General features: G+C 41.8%; 1 protein-coding gene across 1 annotated transcript in view; it reads left to right on the forward strand.

Moving 5' to 3' along the window:
- The window catches only part of TBPL2 (TATA-box binding protein like 2), a 196,755-nt gene that overhangs the window by 52,934 nt on the left and 120,950 nt on the right, over positions 1–22,871 (forward strand). The window contains exon 2 of the mRNA XM_069205977.1: positions 16,605–17,047. Coding sequence (XP_069062078.1) covers positions 16,605–17,047 — 443 coding nt within the window. The remainder of the gene's footprint in view (positions 1–16,604; positions 17,048–22,871) is intronic.

Raw genomic sequence — 22,871 nt, forward strand, 5'->3', positions numbered from 1 at the left:
GTATAAGGAGAGCTCCAGTCAGTAATAAAGTTAAGGGATTTATTACAAACTCAAGCTTAAAGGCATGTAGACAACTCAAGACAAAATGACAAAGATACAGAATCACCCAGGGTTGACCAAGGCGATGAAAAGGGTTCAGGCGAACTAAAATAATAAACCTAAGCATGCAATAGGAAAAGTACAAATCATTAACAAAAGTAGTTGTGATCTAGAAATTAAACATTGCTCAGGCTTATCAAGCAACAGTCAGTTTGAAATCATCAAAGTTATAGTTTTAGCTCAGCAGAGGGAAACCCCTACCATAGCCAAATTAAGGATTAACATGTATGGGGCAGAACACATGTGGGCAAAAGGCAAAAAGAATTTGAAAAAGGTACTCTCTGGCAATAAAGTACTAACTAAGGTGGGCAAAAGATAGGTAAAAAGGGAGAGCATCATCATGTCATAAGCTTGATCAAGGGTCTTCTGCAGGATTTAGAGTGAAAATCTCGAAGTCTCAGTGGGGCATCTCAAAAGGGCTCAGCATTCAGAGATTCTTCATTAGCAAAGGTTCTGGAAATCCGGAGATCTGACCAAGGGAAAATCTGACAAACCTCTGACCAAACTCCCAACAGGTCAACCACATATTAAAGTTCATAAAACAATCTGATTCACTCTGAAAGGCAGTCAACGTTATGTTGAAGGGGCATCATCCAATAGCAATTGATCACACGACTCGAGGTTGTAACATCGACCTCTCTTCCAAGGTCTGTCATGGGACCCTCATCCATCCATTCATGTAGCACCACACAGGATTGAAACATTTGCATAAATTGTCAGTCTGTGGCTCAAGGCATTCTACATTCAACGACACTTTTTCACTTCTCTCTGTCTAAACAATAGGGGTTTGTTACTAAAGCTAGTCTTCTCATGAGACTTAAGTCTGAAAGAGAGTGCACGTTATGAAAATTAATTGGCATTTCCTGCACAGTCACAGAATACAGGCCTCACTTAGGCTTTATGCAAGTTAATTAAAGCAATACATTTTAATAAACACATTTTTATATGCAAACCTATGAAATCAACATTGATAATGCCTCAGTAATATGCATTTACGTTCATTTTAAATTAAAATGCTGTTAGTACATTTCATTCAGTATAACACAACTGCATTTCTCAATTTTTGCACACATATTTAAATCCTTAATCATTAGAAATTTAATATTGTTTCAAACATTCTGTTAGTCTAAATTATGACATAATATTACATTTCGCAAGCATTTGATTTGTAAGCGATACCAGCAGGTTTTGTAACACTAGTTTAAACTAATGCACAGTTAAAATAGCTTCCCATGGCATCTTTCTACATTCAAACTTAGTGCTTTGGCTCATGTAATGCATATATTGCCACTTGTTGATGACTCCTGTGACATGAGGGACAGCACAAAAATGTGAACTACATTACTCCTTTGCCTGCAACCCAACCTCTTCACTAAAACTCTCCAATAACTAAAACATACTCTAGAGTACAAAATATACGGTACCTTGAACTCTGACATATCATCACTGGTAGCGGAGCAAGAATAACGTTCTTTCAGTTGGCTTTAACAGTGATATTTGAAAAACAGGACCGAAAGCTGAGGAGGCAAACAAAGCTTTTCAGACACTAGAAATGTATCTGGGATGGTGTAGAGACCAGAAAGGCAGAAGAATGATGACCTTTTCAGTGAGTCATCTCTGGAGCATTTGGAGCGTTTTTAAGAATTGTCACTCATAGTAAATCACCACAAAGTATCTGCTCTTTGTTTGTGCTTTTTTTAATTTTTTGACCTGTGTGTGGCAACCATGCAGGAGATGGGCAGGTATGCAAAGCTTTTCCCAGAGTGACTCGCACTACATGAGGCAAATTGCAATCTGTCAAGATCCCCCAAATCTTGCAAACCATAAAACGATGTGATAATGCAGATTCTATGGCAGTGCCCACACATGAAACATGCTCTTTAAGATATGCAGTCAGTTACCAAAATAATAAATAAACCTTCTCTGGGCAATTCCATGAACACACATCCATGGGTGCTGGGTGACATATATAGAGGCTCAGAGGAAGACTACAAAAATGTGGTTATATATCTCCAAGTCATAAGACTGAATTGAGTTCAGTTTCTCCTCACATTCTAGAAGGTCAGCATAAACAGAGTCAGGACACCAGCATTTTCTTTACCTCAGTAATTCAGTTGTTTGTAGCATGGAACTATTCTATGGAAGATCAGCATGTGATATGGTTTTTGCTGTTCGATTGTAGCTGTTACCAGCTATCCTTGTCTCCTAGAAATCTGTGCTTGAGATAAAGCAGGGTTGATGAACTGGGTTGGTACGTTTCTCGAAAGATTAATTATGAGTTAAAGCAGTCCGCCACCTTTCCAGAGTGGCAAATATTGAATAAAACATAAAATCTGTGAAGAACAAAGTCCATTCTAAATGCCAAGTAGGCAAGCTTAATTTAGGCTTTACAACCTGCGTGTTTAAAAGATCAGTATAGACAGTTAGTGTGTAGTTGGCTCCAAGTGACAAGTCATTGCGTGATGCCTTAATGCCCAACAATTCTATAGTTCCTTTGGGCGCCATTTCTGGAAACGTAGTCTTCTGGATGTGCAGGATAAGTAGAAGAATATTATCGCATACGCATATTACCCGTACGAATGAATCGGTTTCTACCGAGAACAATCATTGACTTCATGATGCACTGCTACAGATGCAGCAGTAAAGTGAGTCCTTGCAGTGAAACGGTGTGAAACCATCCTGGCGTCTCTAGCAGAACGCTTTCTCAACTACATGAGAAGGGAGTGTTGCAGTCTTTGACATGTTCGTAATGAAAAACTAATGAAATATAGCAAAGCCTTTGACAAATTGTTGAGGTAGTAAAATGACCACTGAGAATACTTTGGCAGGATCTATAGAAGCTCATTCACAACTCCTACTCTGGCTATCCCTTTAAGATATGGTATTAAAATAAGAAAATCTAACTTAGAGAGGTGTAATGCGCACTTTCTTCCTGGAAAAGAAATGCATGGTTTTGAGGTGACGCAGTCCTGACTTGGCATGTTAAATATATTCAGACATGGCTTGGTAAAAGAAGAGCAAACTGCCATGCCTGACCTTATTGACAACGTGCTAAAAAGAACAGGGCCTTTCTAAAGATCATCAGAAATTCTGTGGCACTGAAACCTGCTGTGTTCCATTCGACTCTTTCCTGTAGCCAGAAGACAGCAAGTCTCTCCGAGATCCATTTTTGTAAAGAGCTTTGCTGATGTTACCAACTTAAGTAATACTGGAATCTTTATGGTCGCTCTATTTGTAAGTTCTCGGTTCTCTTTTGGATCAATGTATTTTGACAAAGAATAATGGGGGGCCAGCTGGTGAATTATAAGGTTGAGTATAGCCATTTGCCAGATTTCAATAAATCTTTTTCTTGAGATGTGATTTTTCAGATCCACGGCGAGCATAAATGTTCCATAATGGAGTGGTGGCCTTGGGACTCGTTTCTGTTTTACAGTCTATTCCTGGTAAGGTAGCAAACCAACCACCTCTTTAGGAGCATTTAATGTGAATATTTTGAGCAATCCCCTCTGATGCTATTAATTGTGTTTGACCAATGACTTTGTGTTTCACCACTGCGCATATTAGTTGCTCAATGTTCACCAGTAGCACATTACATGTTGTATTCAGTTTAGCTGCCTATTGGCTTTAACGTGGCATTAGACATTACATTTGGTATTTGGGTTAGCTGCCTATTGGCTTTAACATGGCATTAGCCATTACATTCTGTATTCAGTTTAGCTGCCTATTGGCTTTGACATGGCATTAGACATTACATTTGGTATTTAGTTTAGCTGCCTATTGGCTTTAACGTGGAGTTAGACATTGCAGATGAGCTGTGTTTTTCCAAGCTGTGTTTTTCCACATGATAGACCAAGCTGTGTTTTTCACACCAAAGTCTAGCTGATAAGAAAGCATACATTTGGTGTTTTACTTTCTGCTCAGCCTTGGGAAGAGGAGGGGTCTAGGAGATCTGGCCAGTCTCCAAAGGCTTGCCTTCCTTTCCTGAATCTGAGAGCAGGGGGCACGTTCTTGGAACGATGGGCATGGGCAACAGCGAGGGGAGAAATATCTTGACTTCAGACAGGAACAGACGTCATTTGCCTGTCCCCGTTTGGGTAGAAAATCTTTCTCGCAGTTGAACCGGAGTCATCAACTTGCAACCCCAGAAAGATGAAGCTGAGTGATAGGCCCTACGGTGATGCAATTTTGGCTTTTATGCTTTGCTTTGAAGTTATGCTATAATATAATCACATGTATTTGCTGTGTACATTGCAACTGAGAAGTACTTTGATGTATTTTGCTTTCATTGCTGCGACTACTTTTGAACGTGTGCTTCCAACCTACTAATTTCGTCTTCCAGGAACCTCGTGGTGAAGTAATAATAACAATAAATGTCTTCTTTAAACTGAGAAGTGTATTCCAGAGAGGTTTTGTAAGCTCGGTCATAAGATAAGAGAAGGAAAGCAGGACATCCCCTAAAGGCAGTATCGATTAAATGGAAGCTCCCTGTGTAGACTGCTCCAAAACCTGAGCTGAGCTGTTTGTTGCTTGAAGTTGGGGACCTGCCTTTATATATTTTTTGAAAGGATACATCTAAAGATACACCATTATAATCTACACACTTGTGATTTTATCTGCCTATCTGTAGATCTTGTTTAAGCTGCTAAACAAAAAAGACACAAACCTCGTTATTTTTAAACTGAATAATTTAGCCTTTCACTTTTTAATTCAGCACATTGCATTGAAGTAATAATTCTTTAAATGTAGTATTCCTGTTTTTCCACACATCACAATCTCAAATGCTCCTTTTCAAAAGTTTACTGTATGAATAACTTACACATGCCAGCATCTGGAGTGAAATGGAGATCCGTTCGTAATTCTTAAAGACCATCATTAAATCTGCTATTCTTTACCGCACATTTTACATCATAGGAACAAGCTAAATATTTTCAGAGGTTTACTGAGTGACGCCTTAAGCTCCGATTTATTATGTTCTATAAATAATATTGAAGGCCATTTTGAATGATTGGAGCTAACGTTTTTATGGCATATGGTAAAAATATTGATGGGAATTTACCTACTTGCTTAGAGGTATGTATGGTGGAGACACTGATTGAAAATTCTCTCCATTGAGCTTGTCATTGTATGCTCACTCGACTACATATGGGCTGTTGGATTCGGTACTTTTAAATGAAATACGGAACTTGAGGTACTCACGATCGATAGTACCTGTTTGCTCCAAAGATGTGTAGATAGAGTACTCTCCTATTGAAAGGACGGCACCAGTGCTGAGAAGTACCGGTTCTCTCCTTTCAAATTAAAGAAGTGTCAGTACTTCGTACTTGACAGTTCTGCCCATTTAAAGGACTGGTTGGATTGCGAAATAGAGGCAGGTTTAGGTCATAATGGCTTATTTGTGGTGCTGATTCTCCAGAATCGAGCCCCTTAACCCCGTAAAGAAGCGGGCCCACATAATGGATACTTATAGATCCGCACCGTGAAAAATAACAGTGATGTGTTAGATGTAATCAACACTGATAGGCAGGTGAACTTTGATATATAATTTATTAATGTTAAAATATCAATGCAATGTATGTATTGGTATCTACCACTCGATTAAAGCACACTTTTTGCTATATGAATACTTTAGGCATTAAATATGCCTACAAATATAATATGATGCTTTTATATTGTACATTTAGAACATTTCTAATGGTTCCTTGACCTTTGGACTTGCTCGTACAAATAGAATCACACATAGAAATGTGGCAAGTGTGTGTATATATATGTGTGTGTATATATATGTGTGTTTATATGTATGTGTGTGTGTGTGTGTGTGTATATATATATATATATATATATAAAACAAATTCTTGTAATGACAAGAAAGGTCAGGACACTTCCAGTGTAATTAAAGCTTTTACTCTTCACAGAAATATTCCTCCCAACGCGTTTCAGCCGTAGCCTTGTTCACAGATGGGGGAGCTTAGCAAATTAGCATACAAATACCTGCAATCAACAAAACTAAAGACGGACAAACACAGCACATACATAGATTTGCTTAGATAACATGGCGGACATATTGGGCTGATCCCTTATACGTAATATATCTTTCACATTTTGTTAATATTCTTTCTCTAAGTGTTGTTAGGCCTATATAGCAAATATCTTAATTACATTATTTGTTTGTTAATGCCCTCAAATTATTGCATAATATTGTTAAGATCCCTTATATTAGATGGATATCATATTCATATTCTGGTGATATCTTATGTGCTGCATTTCATGGATCTGTGTGCTCATATCCCATAACCCCATAGTTAATTTAAAAAAGTTATGAACAATATCTATGAAAGTTTTAGATATATATGCAGGTATTTGTTTTGTTGGTATTAGTATTGATTTTTTCACATGTAGGTTTTTTTTAAAGAAAGAAAAGGGCCCATGATAGGAAGAATGACTACAAGGGCTCGGACAGTCACATAAAAACTGTGGTCAACCTATCTAAGAGACCTCTAACGTCTGAAGAAATCAGTGTATTGGCCTTGGGTTTATCATTTTGTCCGACTAATCGTTTCGATTATGTGCAGACTAGAATTGACCTTTTTCAGTTTGTGAGAAAGCTAAAACTGAAAAAATGGTTTCAGACTAGGGTAACGTTGCATTCAATAGGAGCAGAAAGGGCCCAAACCAGTACATTTTTGATTTCAGATATTGAAACGTTACATACACTATCCATTTTGAATGGTGACACGCAAGCACATGACGATCCTATATTGAATTTGGAGGTTTTGGGCTTAGATATAGATGCTACATGCCCTAGCCCTTTTAAACCCAAATCTACTTTTTTACCGACTATACAGAATGATGCTATTGATGTGTTTGAGAGGGATGTTACCATCCAATTAAAGAAAATCAGGTTCAGTCCGCTAGATAGAAAATTAGACAATCTGTCTTCTAAACAACGTATAGCCCTGAACACATTAGCCAAAGATCCTAGCATCGTAATACGTGAATCTGATAAAGGCGGTAATGTAGTAGTCCTGGACAGGACACACTACCTGAAGGAGGGAATGAGACAGCTTTGTGTAACAAAATGCTATACTAAAGCCGTAGAAGTTGATTTTAAGGGGTCCATTATGAGATACCATGATATGTTGACAGAATGGAGAGAGGCAGGGCTGCTTGAATGGGAAGAATATCATTTTCTAAAGTGTGATCACCCCAAAATACCGGTCTTATATTTATTGCCCAAGTTACATAAGGACTGTGCCAATCCCCCTGGTAGACCAATTGTGTCCGCGATGTCCTCATTACTGGAGAACACTTCAAGATATATTGATTATTTCTTACGACCTTTTGTGGAATGTCTGCCCTCTTATGTCAAGGATACTACCCATTTCTTGAAATTGATGGATGGCCTGCACTGGGATAATGACTTCCTACTATCAACTATGGATGTCACCAGTCTATATACTAGTATTCAACATGATTTGGGCCTCAAGGCTGTGAAACACTACATGAGAGCCCGTTCTATTTCATACTTGAAACACACTGAGATGATTTGTGACATGATTTGGTGTTGTCTCTCTAACAACTTTTTCCCGTTTGACAATACGATATATAAACAACTACAAGGGACAGCAATGGGTACTTGCTTCGCTCCCAGCTATGCAAATTTATTCATGGGATGGTGGGAGGAACAGGTATCCCAAGATCAAAAAGACTTTGAAGACAAGGTGGTACTCTGGTGCCGCTATATTGATGATATCTTTGTGATATGGAAGGGAGACGAGAAATCAGCTAGGGAGTTTGTAACGCTGTTGAATTCGAATGATTTCAATATACAGTTAAGTGCACAGTATAGTAAGACCGCTATTCAATTTTTAGATGTGGAAATAAGTATTGACAATGATCATGTGGTAACTAAACTATACAGAAAAACGACAGCAGGGAATAGCTTACTGAATGCAGGGAGCGCCCATCCGTCTGATCTCATTAGGAGCATCCCATATGGGGAATTGTTACGGGCTAAAAGAATCTGCAGCACTAAGGAAAGTTATCAACAAGAGCGTAGTGTAATGTGCCAAAGACTCTTGGAAAGAGGGTACAGTGACAAAATGATTAGGACTGCAGCTGATAAGGTGGATTCTAAAGAAAGGTCGGACTTGCTGTATTCTTCAAATACAGCAAAGGACGATCAGCAACAAATAAGATTTATTACCACCTATTCGAACCAAGCTTTCAAATTAAGACAAATTTTGAGGAAAAGTTGGCATATTTTACAAACAGATTCCCGTTTGAAAAGTGTAGTACAGGATTCTCCTTCTATTACATTTCGAAGAGGTATGTCAATACGTGATGACCTAAGTCACAATATGATAATGAGTTCTGACACCACCGAACAGATTGGGGTCCCCGTACAGGGTTTTTACTGTTGCCAACGGTGTAAAGCTTGTAGAAATAGTGTCAACTGTACGGAGGTCATGTGGGGTGATGGGCGAAACAAACATCGAATTACCGTTTTTTTCAATTGCAATACCGAATATTGTGTGTACTGTTTAAGATGTCCTTGTGATAAGATATATGTGGGCAGCACTATCCACAAAGCAAAGAAAAGAGTTCTTGAACATATGAGAGCCATCCGCAATAATGATTCCAACTACCCGGTAGCGAGGCATTTTCAAGAGGTACATCAAGGCAACGACAAATTACTGAGCTATCTGGTATGTGATCATGTTAAAAGCAGTATAAGAGGTGGCAATCGACAAAAAAACGTACGGATTTTGGAATCTAAATATATTATCAGATTCATGACACTCTCGCCTGGAGGGCTTAACTCCAGCGAAGAAATGTGTAGTCATTTAGGCTAATTAGTACTTTTCTGGGTAAAAGATGACAGTTATGTAACATATAACATATATATTTTTATATATTTTTTTTTTAGTTTTAGATATATTTTTGTACGTATCTGTTTTTTGTTGGCATTAGTAGTGATTTTTTCACCTGTAGGGTTTTTGTTTAATCAATTTTTTTGGGGGTTATGAAGTATGTGTACTGGATATATAAACACGGCATTTAAGACATAACTATTTGAAAAATATGATATTTATTTGGTATACGCAGTTTAATAATAACATTATGTTGAATACTTTGAGGATACTAATAATGTAATGCTATATAGGCTATACAAATAGTAAGAGAAGGAATATCAACACATTGTGGAAGTTATATTATGTACAAAAGACTAGCCTAGTATGGCCGCCATGCTATTCAAGGTATTCTATAGATGTGCTGTGTTTGTCCGTTTTTAGTTTTGTTGAGTGTTGGTACTTGTATGCTAATTTGCCAAGCTCCCCCATCTGTGAACAAGGCTACGGCTGAAACGCGTTGGGAGGAATTTCGTTGTAAAGAGTAAAAAGCTTTAAGAAGTGTCCTGACCCTTCTTGTTATTACAAGATTTCCTTGCATTTTTATGCCATTTCTCGAAGCCATGGTCGGACCGCCACTTTTTGAGCCTTTCGAGTTCTTTTTGTGAAGTGTGTGTGTGTGTGTGTGTATGTATATATATATATATATATATATATATATATATATATATATATATATATATATATATATATATATATATATATTTTTTTTTGTCAATCACATTTAGAGCTTAGATTGACCTTAAAATTCATCAACGTGACATTTCGGTCCTTTGCAGTTAAAGCGTCTGAGCCTTGCTAGTGTTTAACCAGCCAAGGCAGAAAAGTGCTTCTCAACTCCTTAAAAACATTGGCACTTGGTTAAATGATGATAAATTGGGGAGAGTTGAGCTAGAAAGAGCACCTGCTTTCTTGCCATTCAGGAAGTAAAAGGGATGATGCCAGGGCACTCACAGGGGTTGTTTGGTATGGGTGAGATGTGCTTGTCTTGGTGTGGCTAAGCATTCCGTTCCCCTCTCTACTGGTTTCTGTCAGCCAGGGCCTTAACTGCTGCAGTAGCCTGTAGTATAGTCAGCCCACACAGTGCCCATCTTCTCCTCTGTCCTTCATCTATGGACTCTGGCAGCCAGGCATACACAGATTAAAGCGAGCATTGGCAAAGCCAGTAGGTCTGGCGTTGTCTGCCAAACGTTTGGCAACGTTAGTTTTTTTTCTTTTTTTTTTTTTGGTAAAACATTAATGTTTGGGAAGCTGCTGGGTGGTCATCAATCTAAATAACTCATTGACTAAAGGCAAATGTTATTTTTGGTCCTTAAAAAGCCTACATTACCAAGGTACTCTCTGCCACTGAAGGAAACTACTTAGTGTGTGGATTTGCTCTGTGTGAAAGAGCAGCATGCCATAACTTGCAGTGAAGTCAGCCAATGGCTGAAGTGGGTTAACTCACTGTCCCTTGAAAAATTTGAGTGACACACCACAGACCAATCAATAAAGTTTGTCTAAAAACCCTATAAGTAACTATATCGTACACCTATTTTTAGTAAAATCAAAAGGTCTTGGCTAACACAAACCTAAAAAAGCCAGTTGTTTTGACATGGACTGCCTGCCTTTGAGAAAGGAAGAACGAAGTTGAGAAAGAAAGCAGGCAAGAATGAAGTAATGGACTAAGGCAAGAAACAAGGAAATACATTTAAAAAAATGTTACAAATGGTGTAAATTAAACACAACAAATGCTGATTTTCTTCCTGGACAACATTTATTAAAGAACCATTGGTGACATTGAGTCCAGAATAAACATGTTCTGAAGAATTGTCTGCATCTGAATTCACACGTATAATATTGAATCTTTTAGTTTGGGTACCACATGGATAGTAAAAAGAGAATAACTTAAGAACAGTTTCAATTGGACTCATTCTGTTATGCTGTGAAATACCATCCGATAAACAAAGGACACCTCAAAAGGTATTTACAGCATGGTTGGAAGGAGACTGAAATTGATAAAGCAGTGAATGTGGGCTATGTTTACATCTGGTAGAAAGGTCTTGCTTTGACCACTGGCTCTAAACACAGAGGAAACAATAAATTAATTCTAAAGACCCACTGCCCCATGATGTATGCTGTGGTGGGTGGAAGCAAAATGTAAATGACACAGCAGGCCAATGATGAAGAAAGGTGGCTAAGTGAGTTTATTAGCCAAGACCTTTTGCTCGAACTAAAATTATATGTATAACGCCCGACCCAAGAAGGTAGTACTGCCAGAGAGCACTGGTACTGTAGCAGAACTCCTTAGCCAGAGGGGCCAGGATGGCCACAAGTTCACATTTCAGAGCTCACTTGTAAGATGGGGCATTTATTATCCTGCATCCAAATTGCCATGGCATTAATGAAAATCTCAGATTTGTTGGAAATTACGAAAATGTACATGGTGCTAACTGGCGTTAAGAAAATGTTGATTGTGCATCAACTGGGGCAATGTCTTGTGACTTGGTCTGTAAAACCACAACGTTTTAATCAAATCTGCAGGTATGATGTGCTCAAAATACATAATTTAATAAACCATCCAAGTGGGCCCAATGTTATTTGACTAACATGCTTATTTTGCACAATGTGTTGATTTGATGCATAGGATTGACCCATGGATGGACAGAAATAACCCAAAACGTCTTGTAAAATATTTTCACCTCCTAAAATTTTTTGATGTGTATATGATCATGCATCCAATGTGCTTTCAAATGACCCTTTTTGTCAAAACGGCTCTTACCCACCACCCACCCTTGCAAAAGCTTGGACTCTCCACACCCTGAATACATTTAGAATTTTGACGTTAAAAAAACTAATGCACAAATCCACTAATCAATCAATTACGGAGATTTGTAGAGCGCAAACTTGTCACCCCCTGGGATCTCCTGGTGCTGGGGTTTGGGGCTGAGAGCCTTGCACGGTTGGTGGTGGCAGTCAAAAAGCCTTGTCTTTAGCTGTCTTCTGAAGTCTTCCAGAGAAGGGGGAAGTGCCCAGGTGGAGGGGAGGTCATTCCAGGATTTGGTGGTGAGGTGGGAGAAGGAGCGGCCACCAAGGTGTTCCCGGCAGATGCGGGAGCGTAGGACAGGGTGAGGTTGGCTGAGCGGAGCTCTCTGGTGGGTCAGAAGAATGGAATGCGTTTGCCGATATAGACAGGTCAGATGTCGTGGAGGGCTTTGTAGGTGTCTGTGAGGAGCTTAAAGTGACATCTTTGCTGGATGGGGAGCCAGTAAAGGACCTTGAGATGGGGAGAGATGTTGGTTCTTCTGGGGAGGATGAGTCTCGCTGCTGCGCTCTGGATGATCTGGAAGCAGCTAAGGAGCTGCTTTGTGGTTGCGACATATAGGGCGTTGCCTTTGTGGAGGCGGCTGGAGATGAGGGCCGGGGTGACTGATTTTCTGGTCGCGATGGGGATCCATCAGAAGATCTTGTGGAGCATGCAGAGGATGTGGGAACAGGAACAGGAGACTGCGTTGACCAGTTGTTTCATGATGAGTTGGGTGTCCAGGATACTGCTGAGATCGCATGCATGGTTGGTAGGGGTGGGAGGGGGTCTGGGGTTGTGGGCCACCATGCGTCATCTCAGGGGGAGGGCTTATTTCTGAAGATGAGGATTTCGGTATTGTCCAAATTTTAGTTTGAGGCAGTTGGTCCTCATCCAGCTGTTGATGTAGGTCATGGTATTTTGGAAGTTCCTTCGTATGGTGGAGGTGTCGTCGGTGAGGGATAGGATGAGCTGGGTATCATCAGCGTACGAGATGATGTTCATGCCATGGGTGCATGTGATGTCGGCCAGTGGAGTCATGAAGGTGTTGAAGAGGGTGCGGCTGAGGGAGGAGCCCTGTGGAACGCAGGAGGATTCTCTGCGTACAGTCAGAGAGGAAGAAGGTGATCCAGCAGAGTGCGTTGTCTTTGATGCCAATGTTGTGGAGTCTGCTGATGAGGGTGTGTTGGGAGACCGTGTCAAAGGCCACAGATGGGTAGAGGAGGATGAGGGGTGCTGTCCCTCCTAAGTCAGGGAGGTGTTTGATATGGTCAATTAGTGTGATCAGGATGGTCTTCGTGCTGTGGTTGGGCTGGAAGCCTTTTTCCAAGACCTTGGTGGAGAAAGGGAGGAGCGAGATAGGGCAATAGTTCTTGAGCTCATTATGATCAGCTGAGGGTTTCTTCAAGAAGGGCTTGACCTCAGCGTGCTTCCAGGTGTCGGGGATGGGGGCTGTGGAGATGGAGTTGAGGATTGCTGTGAGGGAGGCTCTGATTATTTCTCCTCCCAGGTTGCAGAAGTGCTGAGGGCATGGGTCAGTGGGGGGATCCGGAATGAATGGAGGTCATTTTGGAGATAGTGTCTTCGGTGGAGAGATGTTTCCATTTGGAGATCCGGTGGGGTGGGTTGGGGAGGTGTGGGCTGGGGTGCGGAGGTGGTTGGTCGGCTGGGGGTTGAAGTTGCTGCAAATGTCGGCAATCTTGTGCTGAAAGGAGTCCAAGGGCATGTCACAAAGGGTTTTGGAGGGGTGGATAGTGCGCTCTGTTGCGGATGGGCAGGAGAATTCTCTGATGATGCTGAATAATTCTTTGGCATGGATGGTGGTGATCTCGATGTGGGTGTTTGGCACTTCTTTCTTGGTCTCCCTGATACGGTGGTGGTAACTGCTGGGGGCAGTTCTGAAGGAGTCGAGGTTGGTGGGGTCTTGTTGCAGCGCAGAGTTGTTTGAGTTTCCTGCATAGGCTTAGGAGATCTAGGGTGAACCATATGGCCTGCTTGGTGGGTTTTCTATTGGAGGTGCACTACAGGGGGGCTATGGTTTTGGCTGCTAAGGAGATCCAGTTGGTTAAGTTTTGAACGCGGTGCTAGAGTGTATCTGCAGTGATGGGTCTTGCTTCTTTGAGGGCCTAGATCCAGGTTGCTTCTGTGATTATGCTCCAGTTGCAGCGGGGGAGGGTCGGTGGTCTCACTGGGGCTTCCTGTTGTCCCTCAATGGTGAAGTGAACGATGAGGTGGTGAGTCCATGTTACCTCTGTGATGTGGGAGTACTTGGTTCTGTCACTGTTAGAGAAAATGGGGCCCAGTGTGTGTCCTGCACTGTGTGTGGGGGTGTTGACAAGTTGAGAGAGGCCAATGATGCTCATGCTCTCAAAGAGGGAGGCGTAGTTAGTCGTTCGGGTCCTCTAGGTGGAAGTTGAGGTCCCCCAGGAAGACCTCAAGTGGTTAGAATTGATAGCCAGAGGGGTAAGGAAGTCCGCAATGGAGTTGCCGAAGCTGTGGCAGGGGTCTATTGGCTAGGATTCCTCCGATGTTGGCATTTGTGTCAGCTTTGATCTTTAAGTTGCGGTGTTCCATGATTATGGTTGTGTCATCGTCTGAGGCGGAGCAGTGGAGGGAGTCCTAGTGGATGATGGCAATGTCTCTGCCACTGCAATGCCCACCAGATACAAAATGATCCACCGCGACCACCCTAACAGGCACGGCAATGTCAGATGCCGATGAGGGGGTGAGCAATTTTTCAATGATAAATATGGTGAAAAAAAGGCGGGAAATGAGAGGGGCCTGAAATACAGGAAGGGGGGGAGGAGCCTGAAGAACAGCAAGACCAGAAGGCAGGGGGGCAGAAACAGCAGGCAAGCAAGGCCTGAGCAATGCAAGGAGCAATGCAGGCAGAAGGTGATGTACTGCAGGTGCTGTACAGCGCTTTTCAGTTCCTGTGCCCGGATTGGAACAGCGGAACTGTTCAATGGCATCGCGCAGGGACTGCCATTAAATAGGTTCTGGGGAGCGAGGGGAGGGAGGCAGGAGTTATTTAAAACATTTTTTTAAAAAACAGTGGGAGACGTGGGGGGCCTGAAACACGGGAAGGGAGGGGGGATTCTGAAGAACAGCAAGGCCAGAAACAGCAGGCAAGCAAGGCCGGAGCAATACAGGGGGCAGGGCAGGCAGAGGGCGCTGCACTGCAGGTGCTGTACAGCGCTTTGCGGTGCTAGTGCCCAGGGGGGTGAGTTTTGGGGAAGGGGACCAAGCTGTTCCTCGAACCAACATTTGACAAAGCTAAGAAAATCATTTGGTAAGCAAATCCTAAAACAACTCGCTAAAACAAAATCAACTATTCCTGTCCAACAACGGGGGATTCAGAAATTTAGTTTAGGATTGTTTATAGTGAGTCCCACTTTACTTGCAAAATTGATTCCGAAGATCTGCACAACGTTTCTTACATTCCATTACAAATCCCACACCTTCAGGAGTGTAATTCTTCTATCACTCCTAGGGCCTGTAAACAGAAATTCAGGGGCACAGTGTCCAACATTCAGGAATACCCAACCAATAACACTCCAGGGAGGAATGCGCTGCTGATCACCCTTGAGGAGAATACCAACTACTTCAAGTATCCAGCCCATATGAACATGTTATTTCATCAAAAGGCTCCTGAGTAGCTAAACCAATAAAATCCCATTTTCATTTTTCTCCTGTGTAGAGCTTTCTACTTATTTCTTTATTTTATGTACTTTTAATATTCTAGTGACTCCAGTCCTGGTTTTCCCATCCAAAAACATTGCTTTTTGGCTCAACTTAAGAAAGCTAAACTTACAACTCCTAGAATACAATGCTTCAATTGATGGAAGTTTAACACTGTGAAATGGGAGTCCTGGGAACAGCTAATCAGTCACTTTGCTACCCTCTTTGGTGGAGGCTGCTGTCACCGCCCACCTATGTCTGCTTTTAAAATGCAGATCAAGAGTGAATGTTTGCTGGTCCTAAGGTTTGCTTACAGTAGTAGAGAAAGAAACTGCTGAGCCAAGATCTTCATCCAACCACCTCCTCAGTCACTCCAATCTGCTGCTTGGATTTTCGGCACAAATAAAGTCACCTCAAGACCTTGTACAATAAAGAGCAAAACGCCAGGCCATCTTCCTACTTCCTGTAGGACGAAGCGCAGTGGATTAAGTGATGAGGCTGCTAGAAGAAATTCATTTGGGTATGTATACAGTGAGTGCTACCCATCCTCTAATTCAATACAAAGGTTTTGAATATCCACAATCCTGTTTTCCACAAGAGTGAAATAGAACCTGGATTAATCAATATTTTTTTTCTTGTCAACCCATACTTGTTGTTGCTGCCATTTTCAGTTTTTAATATTAGTCCAATACAATATAGTAGTTATATGCTTTTGTTTTTGTTTCTACTCGTAGCTTATTTGTTTAATATGTTGCATACAAATAAAGAAAAATCAGATCTTTGATCAACATATTGACTTGCCAGTTATCTTTCTGGTTCAGGATGTTCCATGATCTTTAGTTTCAAGTGAATTTTCTTGGCTTCATAGGACCTATGCTGCAAGACAGAAGTTGGTTTTCGGGTAGTTTACTGTGTACCCTAAAACCACGACAAATGTTCCTGTGAGGTTGCACAACTGTAGGTTACACTTTGTTTTAGTCCACCACCCCTGATCTGAAAAGGCTGCTACAAAAGCCTCCTTGGTAGTGCAGTTCCCATGGTGTGTTATTGCAGCCATTGATATTTTTCTAGTTGTATTGGGCCCAGTTTGCTTTTGTTTTTTTCTATTCTCTAATTGTTTTTCTCTCTTTCAGGATGGCAATGCTTTGGATACACCGCAGATGTATACACCCATGACTCCTTATGATTCTGATTTATCTATTCATTCTCTCCCCGAGATGTCATTCACTTCTCAACGTGATCAGACCAAAGATCTTTCCACAGACTTTTCTTCCGTAGACCTCAGCTTTCTTCCTGATGAACTTAACCAGGATCAAACACAGACACCCTCGCAGACTGAATACAACAGGCGGGTGCATATGGGGGAGCAATACAAATTACAAACCTCGGAGCAGGACAGTGGACTTTGTTTAGATGAAATCGATGACCTAGGAGATTCCCAGTGCTGTGGTGCCAATGATGAAAATGGTGCATCACAACAGTCTCAGGATGCTTCTAATTTCTGTGCTTTACCTATGACTCCTATGGCACCAATGACTCCAGTTACAGAAAGTTCTGGAATTATACCACAACTGCAGTAAGTACGGGTCATTTGAATCCGATATGCTTTGCACTTCTCAATCACTTTTTAAAAAACAGTATCTTTGGAATCCTGTGTACCGGATTGGTTACATAGATAGCCTATACACTATAAGATTAAAGATATAAAATTCATACTTTTTAGATTTGGTGGGGTTAGGTAACAAAACATATTACCAAAAAAAAAAAAAAAACATTTCCCAGAGCTCATTATCAGGAAAGCATTACCATTCTTTAACCCCTTCGCTGCCAGGCCTTTTCCCCCTCATGTGCCGAGCCTTTTTTTGGCTATTTGGAGCAGTTCGTGCTTAGGCCCTCATAACTTATTGTTCACATAAGCTACCCACGCCAAATTTGCGTCCTTTTTTTTCCAACATCCTAGGGATTCTAGAGGTACCCAGACTTTGTGGGTTCCCCAGAAGGAGGCCAAGAAATTAGCCAAAATACAGTGAAAAATTCGTTTTTTTCAAAAAAATGGGGAAAAAGGGGCTGCAGAAGAAGGCTTGTGGTTTTTTCCCTGAACATGGCATCAACAAATGGTTTGCGGTGCTAAAATCACCAGCTTCCCAGCTTTCAGGAACAGGCAGACTTGAATCAGCAAACCCAATTTTTCAACACAATTTTGGCATTTTACTGGGACATACCCCATTTTTACGATTTTTTGTGCTTTAAGCCTCCTTCCAGTCAGTGACAGAAATGGGCATGAAACCAACACTGGATCCCAGAAATCGCAACATTTCTGAAAAGTAGACACAATTCTGAATTCAGCAAGGGGTAATTTGTGTAGATCCTACAAGGGTTTCTTACAGAAAATAACAACTGAAAAAGAAAAATATTGAAATTGAGGTGAAAAAAACATCAATTTTTCTCTACGTTTTACTCGGTAACTTTTTCCTGAAATGTCAGATTTTCGAAAGCAATATACCGTTACGTCTGCTGGACTCCTCTGGTTGCGGGGATATATAGGGCTTGTAGGTTCATCAAGAACTTTAGGTACCCAGAGCCAATAAATGACCTGCACCCTGCAGTGGGTTTTCATTCTATACCGGGTATACAGCAATTCATTTGCTGAAATATAAAGAGTAAAAAATAGCTATCAAGAAAACCTTTGTATTTCCAAAATGGGCACAAGATAAGGTGTTGAGGAGCAGTGGTTATTTGCACATCTCTGAATGCCGGGGTGCCCATACTAGCATGTGAATTACAGGGCATTTCTCAAATAGACTTCTTTTTTACACACTGTCTTACATTTGGAAGGGAAAAATTTAGAGAAAGACAAGGGGCAATAACACTTGTTTTGCTATTCTATGTTCCCCCAAGTCTCCTGATAAAAATGATACCTCACTTGTGTGGTTAGACCTAGCGCCCGCGACAGGATATGCCCCAAAACACAACGTGGACACATCACAGAAAACAGAGCTGTTTTTTGCAAAGTGCCTACCTGTAGATTTTGGCCTCTAGGTCAGCCGGCACCTAGGGAAACCTACCAAACCTGTGCATTTTTGAAAACTAGAGACCTAGGTGAATCCAAGATGGGGTGACTTGTGGGGCTCTGACCAGGTTCTGTTACCCAGAATCCTTTGCAAACCTCAAAATTTGGCTAAAAAACATATTTTCCTCACATTTCGGTGACAGAAAGTTCTGGAATCTGAGAGGAGCCACAAATTTCCTTCCACCCAGCGTTCCCCCAAGTCTCCTGATAAAAATGATACCTCACTTGTGTGGGTAGGCCTAGCGCCCGCGACAGGAGACGCCCCAAAACGCAACGTGGACACATCCCATTTTTTGAAGGAAAACAGAGCTGTTTTTTGCAAAGTGCCTACCTGTAGATTTTGGCCTCTAGCTCAGCCGGCACCTAGAGAAACCTACCAAACCTGTGCATTTTTGAAAACTAGAGACCTAGGGGAATCCAAGATGGGGCGACTTGTGGGGCTCTGACCAGGTTCTGTTACCCAGAATCCTTTGCAAACCTCAAATTTTGGCTAAAAAAACGCATTTTCCTCACATTTCGGTGACAGAAAGTTCTGGAATCTGAGAGGAGCCACAAATTTCCTTCCACCCAGCGTTCCCCCAAGTCTCCCGATAAAAATAATACCTCACTTGTGTGGGCGGGCCAGGTGCCTGCAACAGAATAAGGCCCAAAACATGTAGAGATAGAGGGTATAGCAAAGCGAGTTTATAAGGACATATTCTTTTATACATCTTTAGACTGACTCTGCTTTGGGGACCCACATAAGTGAGGTGTCATTTTACTTGGGAGACTGAGGGGAACACTGGGGAGTAGGAATTTTGTGCTGGAGCGGTGATCCTACGAAGAAAAGTCAGGAAAATATGCTTTTTTAAATCAAATTTTGAGGTTTACAGAGGAGTCTGGGTAAGAAAATGTTGGGGGATCCACGCAAGCCACATCTCCCTGGACTCCTTGGGGTGTCTAGTTTTAAAAATGTCTGGGTTTGGTAGGTTTCCCTAGATGAAGGCCGCACCCAGGACCAAAAACATAGGTGCCCTCTCCCCCCCAAACACAGGTAGTTTTGTAATATATCGTTTTGATGTGTCCACATACGTCCGTGATGTGCCAAACACTAAAATTGTGAAAAGAAACTCACTTAGGTTATGTGAAAAAGACCCCTCACCCACCAACCAAGTTGGTGGCATGCTTCATCATCGGGGTCCCACCTGAGGCACCTAGCGTGTCACAGGTGTGCTGCGACGCCTGATTACAGCGGAGCAGGTTTTGTCATTTTTACCACACATACTGGTTGGATTTGGCACGAGGGTGAGTGATGGTTTAGTGGATCAAATTTTACTAACAAGAGCTTTCACAAAAATGAAATGCACTGTTAATAACTGAAAGGCAAAAAACTGAACCAATGACTCACAGCTCGTGAGCTGTAAAGCCGCGACAAGGCACCAACCGCTTTACAGTCCATTCACACAACTTTCATACATGACACACACAAGACCATTCACACCGCCAGCCACGGGCCCAGCACATTACAACACTCACATCGACAGACCGCGCCACTCAAGGGCCCATCACTTACATACGGCCACATGCCTGATACAACAATCACACCAGCTGATGGGAGTGTGTGGACTGGTGTATGGCTGGCAGTATGTTGCAGTAGCCAACAGCAAGTCAATATGTACACCCTCAGCCAAGCCCCACTCCACACACAATGGCATCCTTTTTTTTTTTTTTTTTTTATATTTAAACAGAGGAACCCCTAACTAAGTAGAAAGAATTACAAAACTACAAACACAAAAGCTCTAACTAAGTACATGACAGAAATGCTAACCATGAAACTGAACACATGAAAATACAAAACAGAAAAACAGACATGAGTTTACACTCATGGTTGTTCCCAGAAATTCTTCTGGGTGTGGTAATTCTTAAAACAACCAACCACACACAGCCCAGGCTTTGAAGGACAATCTGGGCAGTACATTCGAGTCTCCCTCCGGATACCTCTTCGAAAACACACTCTACATTTCTTAGCTGGAAAGTCTTTTTTGGGTGTGGGAGGAATGTGCTCAGCAAAGTGGCGATCTTTCAATCTAGTCACATCCTCCACCACTGCTTCTCTAGGAACTCTGGCCTGTTCCACCACAATAAGGCTCCCTATCACTGACTCCTGAAATTTCACAAGTCATCTTTGACTCTGGAGACCTATCCTTAAACACAATAAAAGCATTGAAGGTTGCTAAGTGGAAGAGGTGAATTGCTAACTTCTTATACCAAACGTAAGACTTACGAATATCAGTATAAGGTTCAAACCTTTGATCAACTCTATCTACACCTCCCATGTGCTTATTATAATCTAAAATGCACACAGGTTTGCGCACTTCAGCAACCTGGCCCCAAACAGTCACGGGGGAAATACTCTCATCATGGATGGTACTTAGCATGCAGACATCCCTCTTGTCTGAAAATTTCAAAGCTAGCAGCTCCTCATTCCGCAAGGCACAGCACTGTCCCCTCTCAAGTTTTTTACAGACAAGCTCCCTTGGATAGCCTTTCCGGTTAGAACGGATTGTGCCACAAGCAACAGTGTCCACTTTAAACAATTCCTTGAGCCACTGCACTCCAGTGTAGAAGTTATCTACATACAAATGGTGACCTTTGTTGAACAGTCGTCTACCAAAATCCCACACAATTTTCTCAGTAACTCCAAAAGTGGGAGGACAACCAGGGAGGTCAATATTGGAATCCCTACCAGTGTAGACACGGAAACTATACACATATCCTGTACTACTTTCAGACAGCTTATACAATTTAATTCCATATCATGCCCTTTTGCTAGGAATGTACTGCCTAAAAACCAAACGACCCTTGAAGAGGACCAAAGACTTGTCCACACTTATCTCTTTGCCTGGAACATAGACCTCCGAAAACCGATCTACAAAATGATCAAGGACAGTCCTAATCTTAAAAAGACGGTCAGAATCTGGGTGATCTCGTGGCAAGGTAATGCATTGTCAACAAAATGCAGCATCCTAAGAAGAAGCAAATACCGATTACGCTCATGGTCGCAGGAAATATAGCTGTTGCCATCAAGGGACTAGTAGACCAATAAGAAGCCAGTGACGGCTTCCTTATCAACCCCATCAAAAAAGTCAAACCCCAAAACTTTTTTATCTCCTCCAAATTTGTGGGAATCCACTGGGCAGCTCTAGAGTGTGGCCTAAGTCTAGCAGCGTTGTCCCTCAAATGCTGCTCCGCATACAAATTAGTCTGCTCAACAATCTCTTCCAAAAACACATCATCCATGAATAACTCAAAGAAATTGATAGGCAAAAAGTTCTCTGTATTGGCGTTACACCCCGGGAGACCAGTAAAGGCAGGCAACTCTGGCTGCTCCATGTTTGGGGCAACCCAGACATCCGGTCTTATAACGGGAAACCTTTCAGCCCCAGGTTGCTGCACTTATTGGCACATCAGTGTCCTCCTCTGAAACAGGCCCTTCATGTGCACTGAGTGTGGCTCCATCATCAGAAGATTCCCCTCCAACAGAAACATCACTGCCAGAATCTCTTACTTCCTCCTCTGCCTCAGATGCAGAGTCTGTCTCATAATCATGATCAGACTGTGACTCAAAAAGCATACCAACCACCTGCTGAGCGGTCATCCTGCCGCTAGCCATGATCTCTCCTACTAAAAGTAACTGGACAAATTCACCACCAACAACCAGCACTGTGTAAGACAAGTAACAAAGTGTAGCTTTGTTAGTAAGAGTTATAAACTCAAAAACTATACCGCTCACTTGCATGAAAAAGCTTGATTCACCAGCAACTACTCTGCACAGACACAGCAATCACCAATGATATCCCACTAAAAAGAAAGAAAGAAAGGCAAATTAGAAATAAGACCAAACATATCACTGTGCACAAATCTAAGGACAATTTCACACACAATCCTGCATTTAGTACACCCCCTACAAACCTGTCATTCATGCCTGGCAACAATACTCCTTTGGAGTAAATTGTTTTTGCTTACCTAAAACATGCAACTGTGCAAACTGCAGGTCAACCACCGCCAAAACCGCAAGGAGCCACAGCAAATAAAGCAAAAGCTTTGAACTAGAACAAAAAGGAGGAAAACATTTTTTTATCACAAATGCAAATACTTCATCAGTTGACAAACACCCCACCATCAAACATTTAGAAATTGGTGCCTAAGTGGATTCTGCCATAGGGGCAGATGGGCCTACTATAAAAATAGGCCTGTCTGCCCCAAGGAGGCCAGAAAATACCTTTAGTAGTGTGTCCCCATGGGGAGCGACCCTTGCCAAAGGGGACAGCCCTCAAACAAAAAATACAAA

Source organism: Pleurodeles waltl, chromosome 9 (assembly GCF_031143425.1).
Source record: "Pleurodeles waltl isolate 20211129_DDA chromosome 9, aPleWal1.hap1.20221129, whole genome shotgun sequence".
In the NCBI taxonomy this organism is placed as follows: domain Eukaryota; kingdom Metazoa; phylum Chordata; class Amphibia; order Caudata; family Salamandridae; genus Pleurodeles; species Pleurodeles waltl.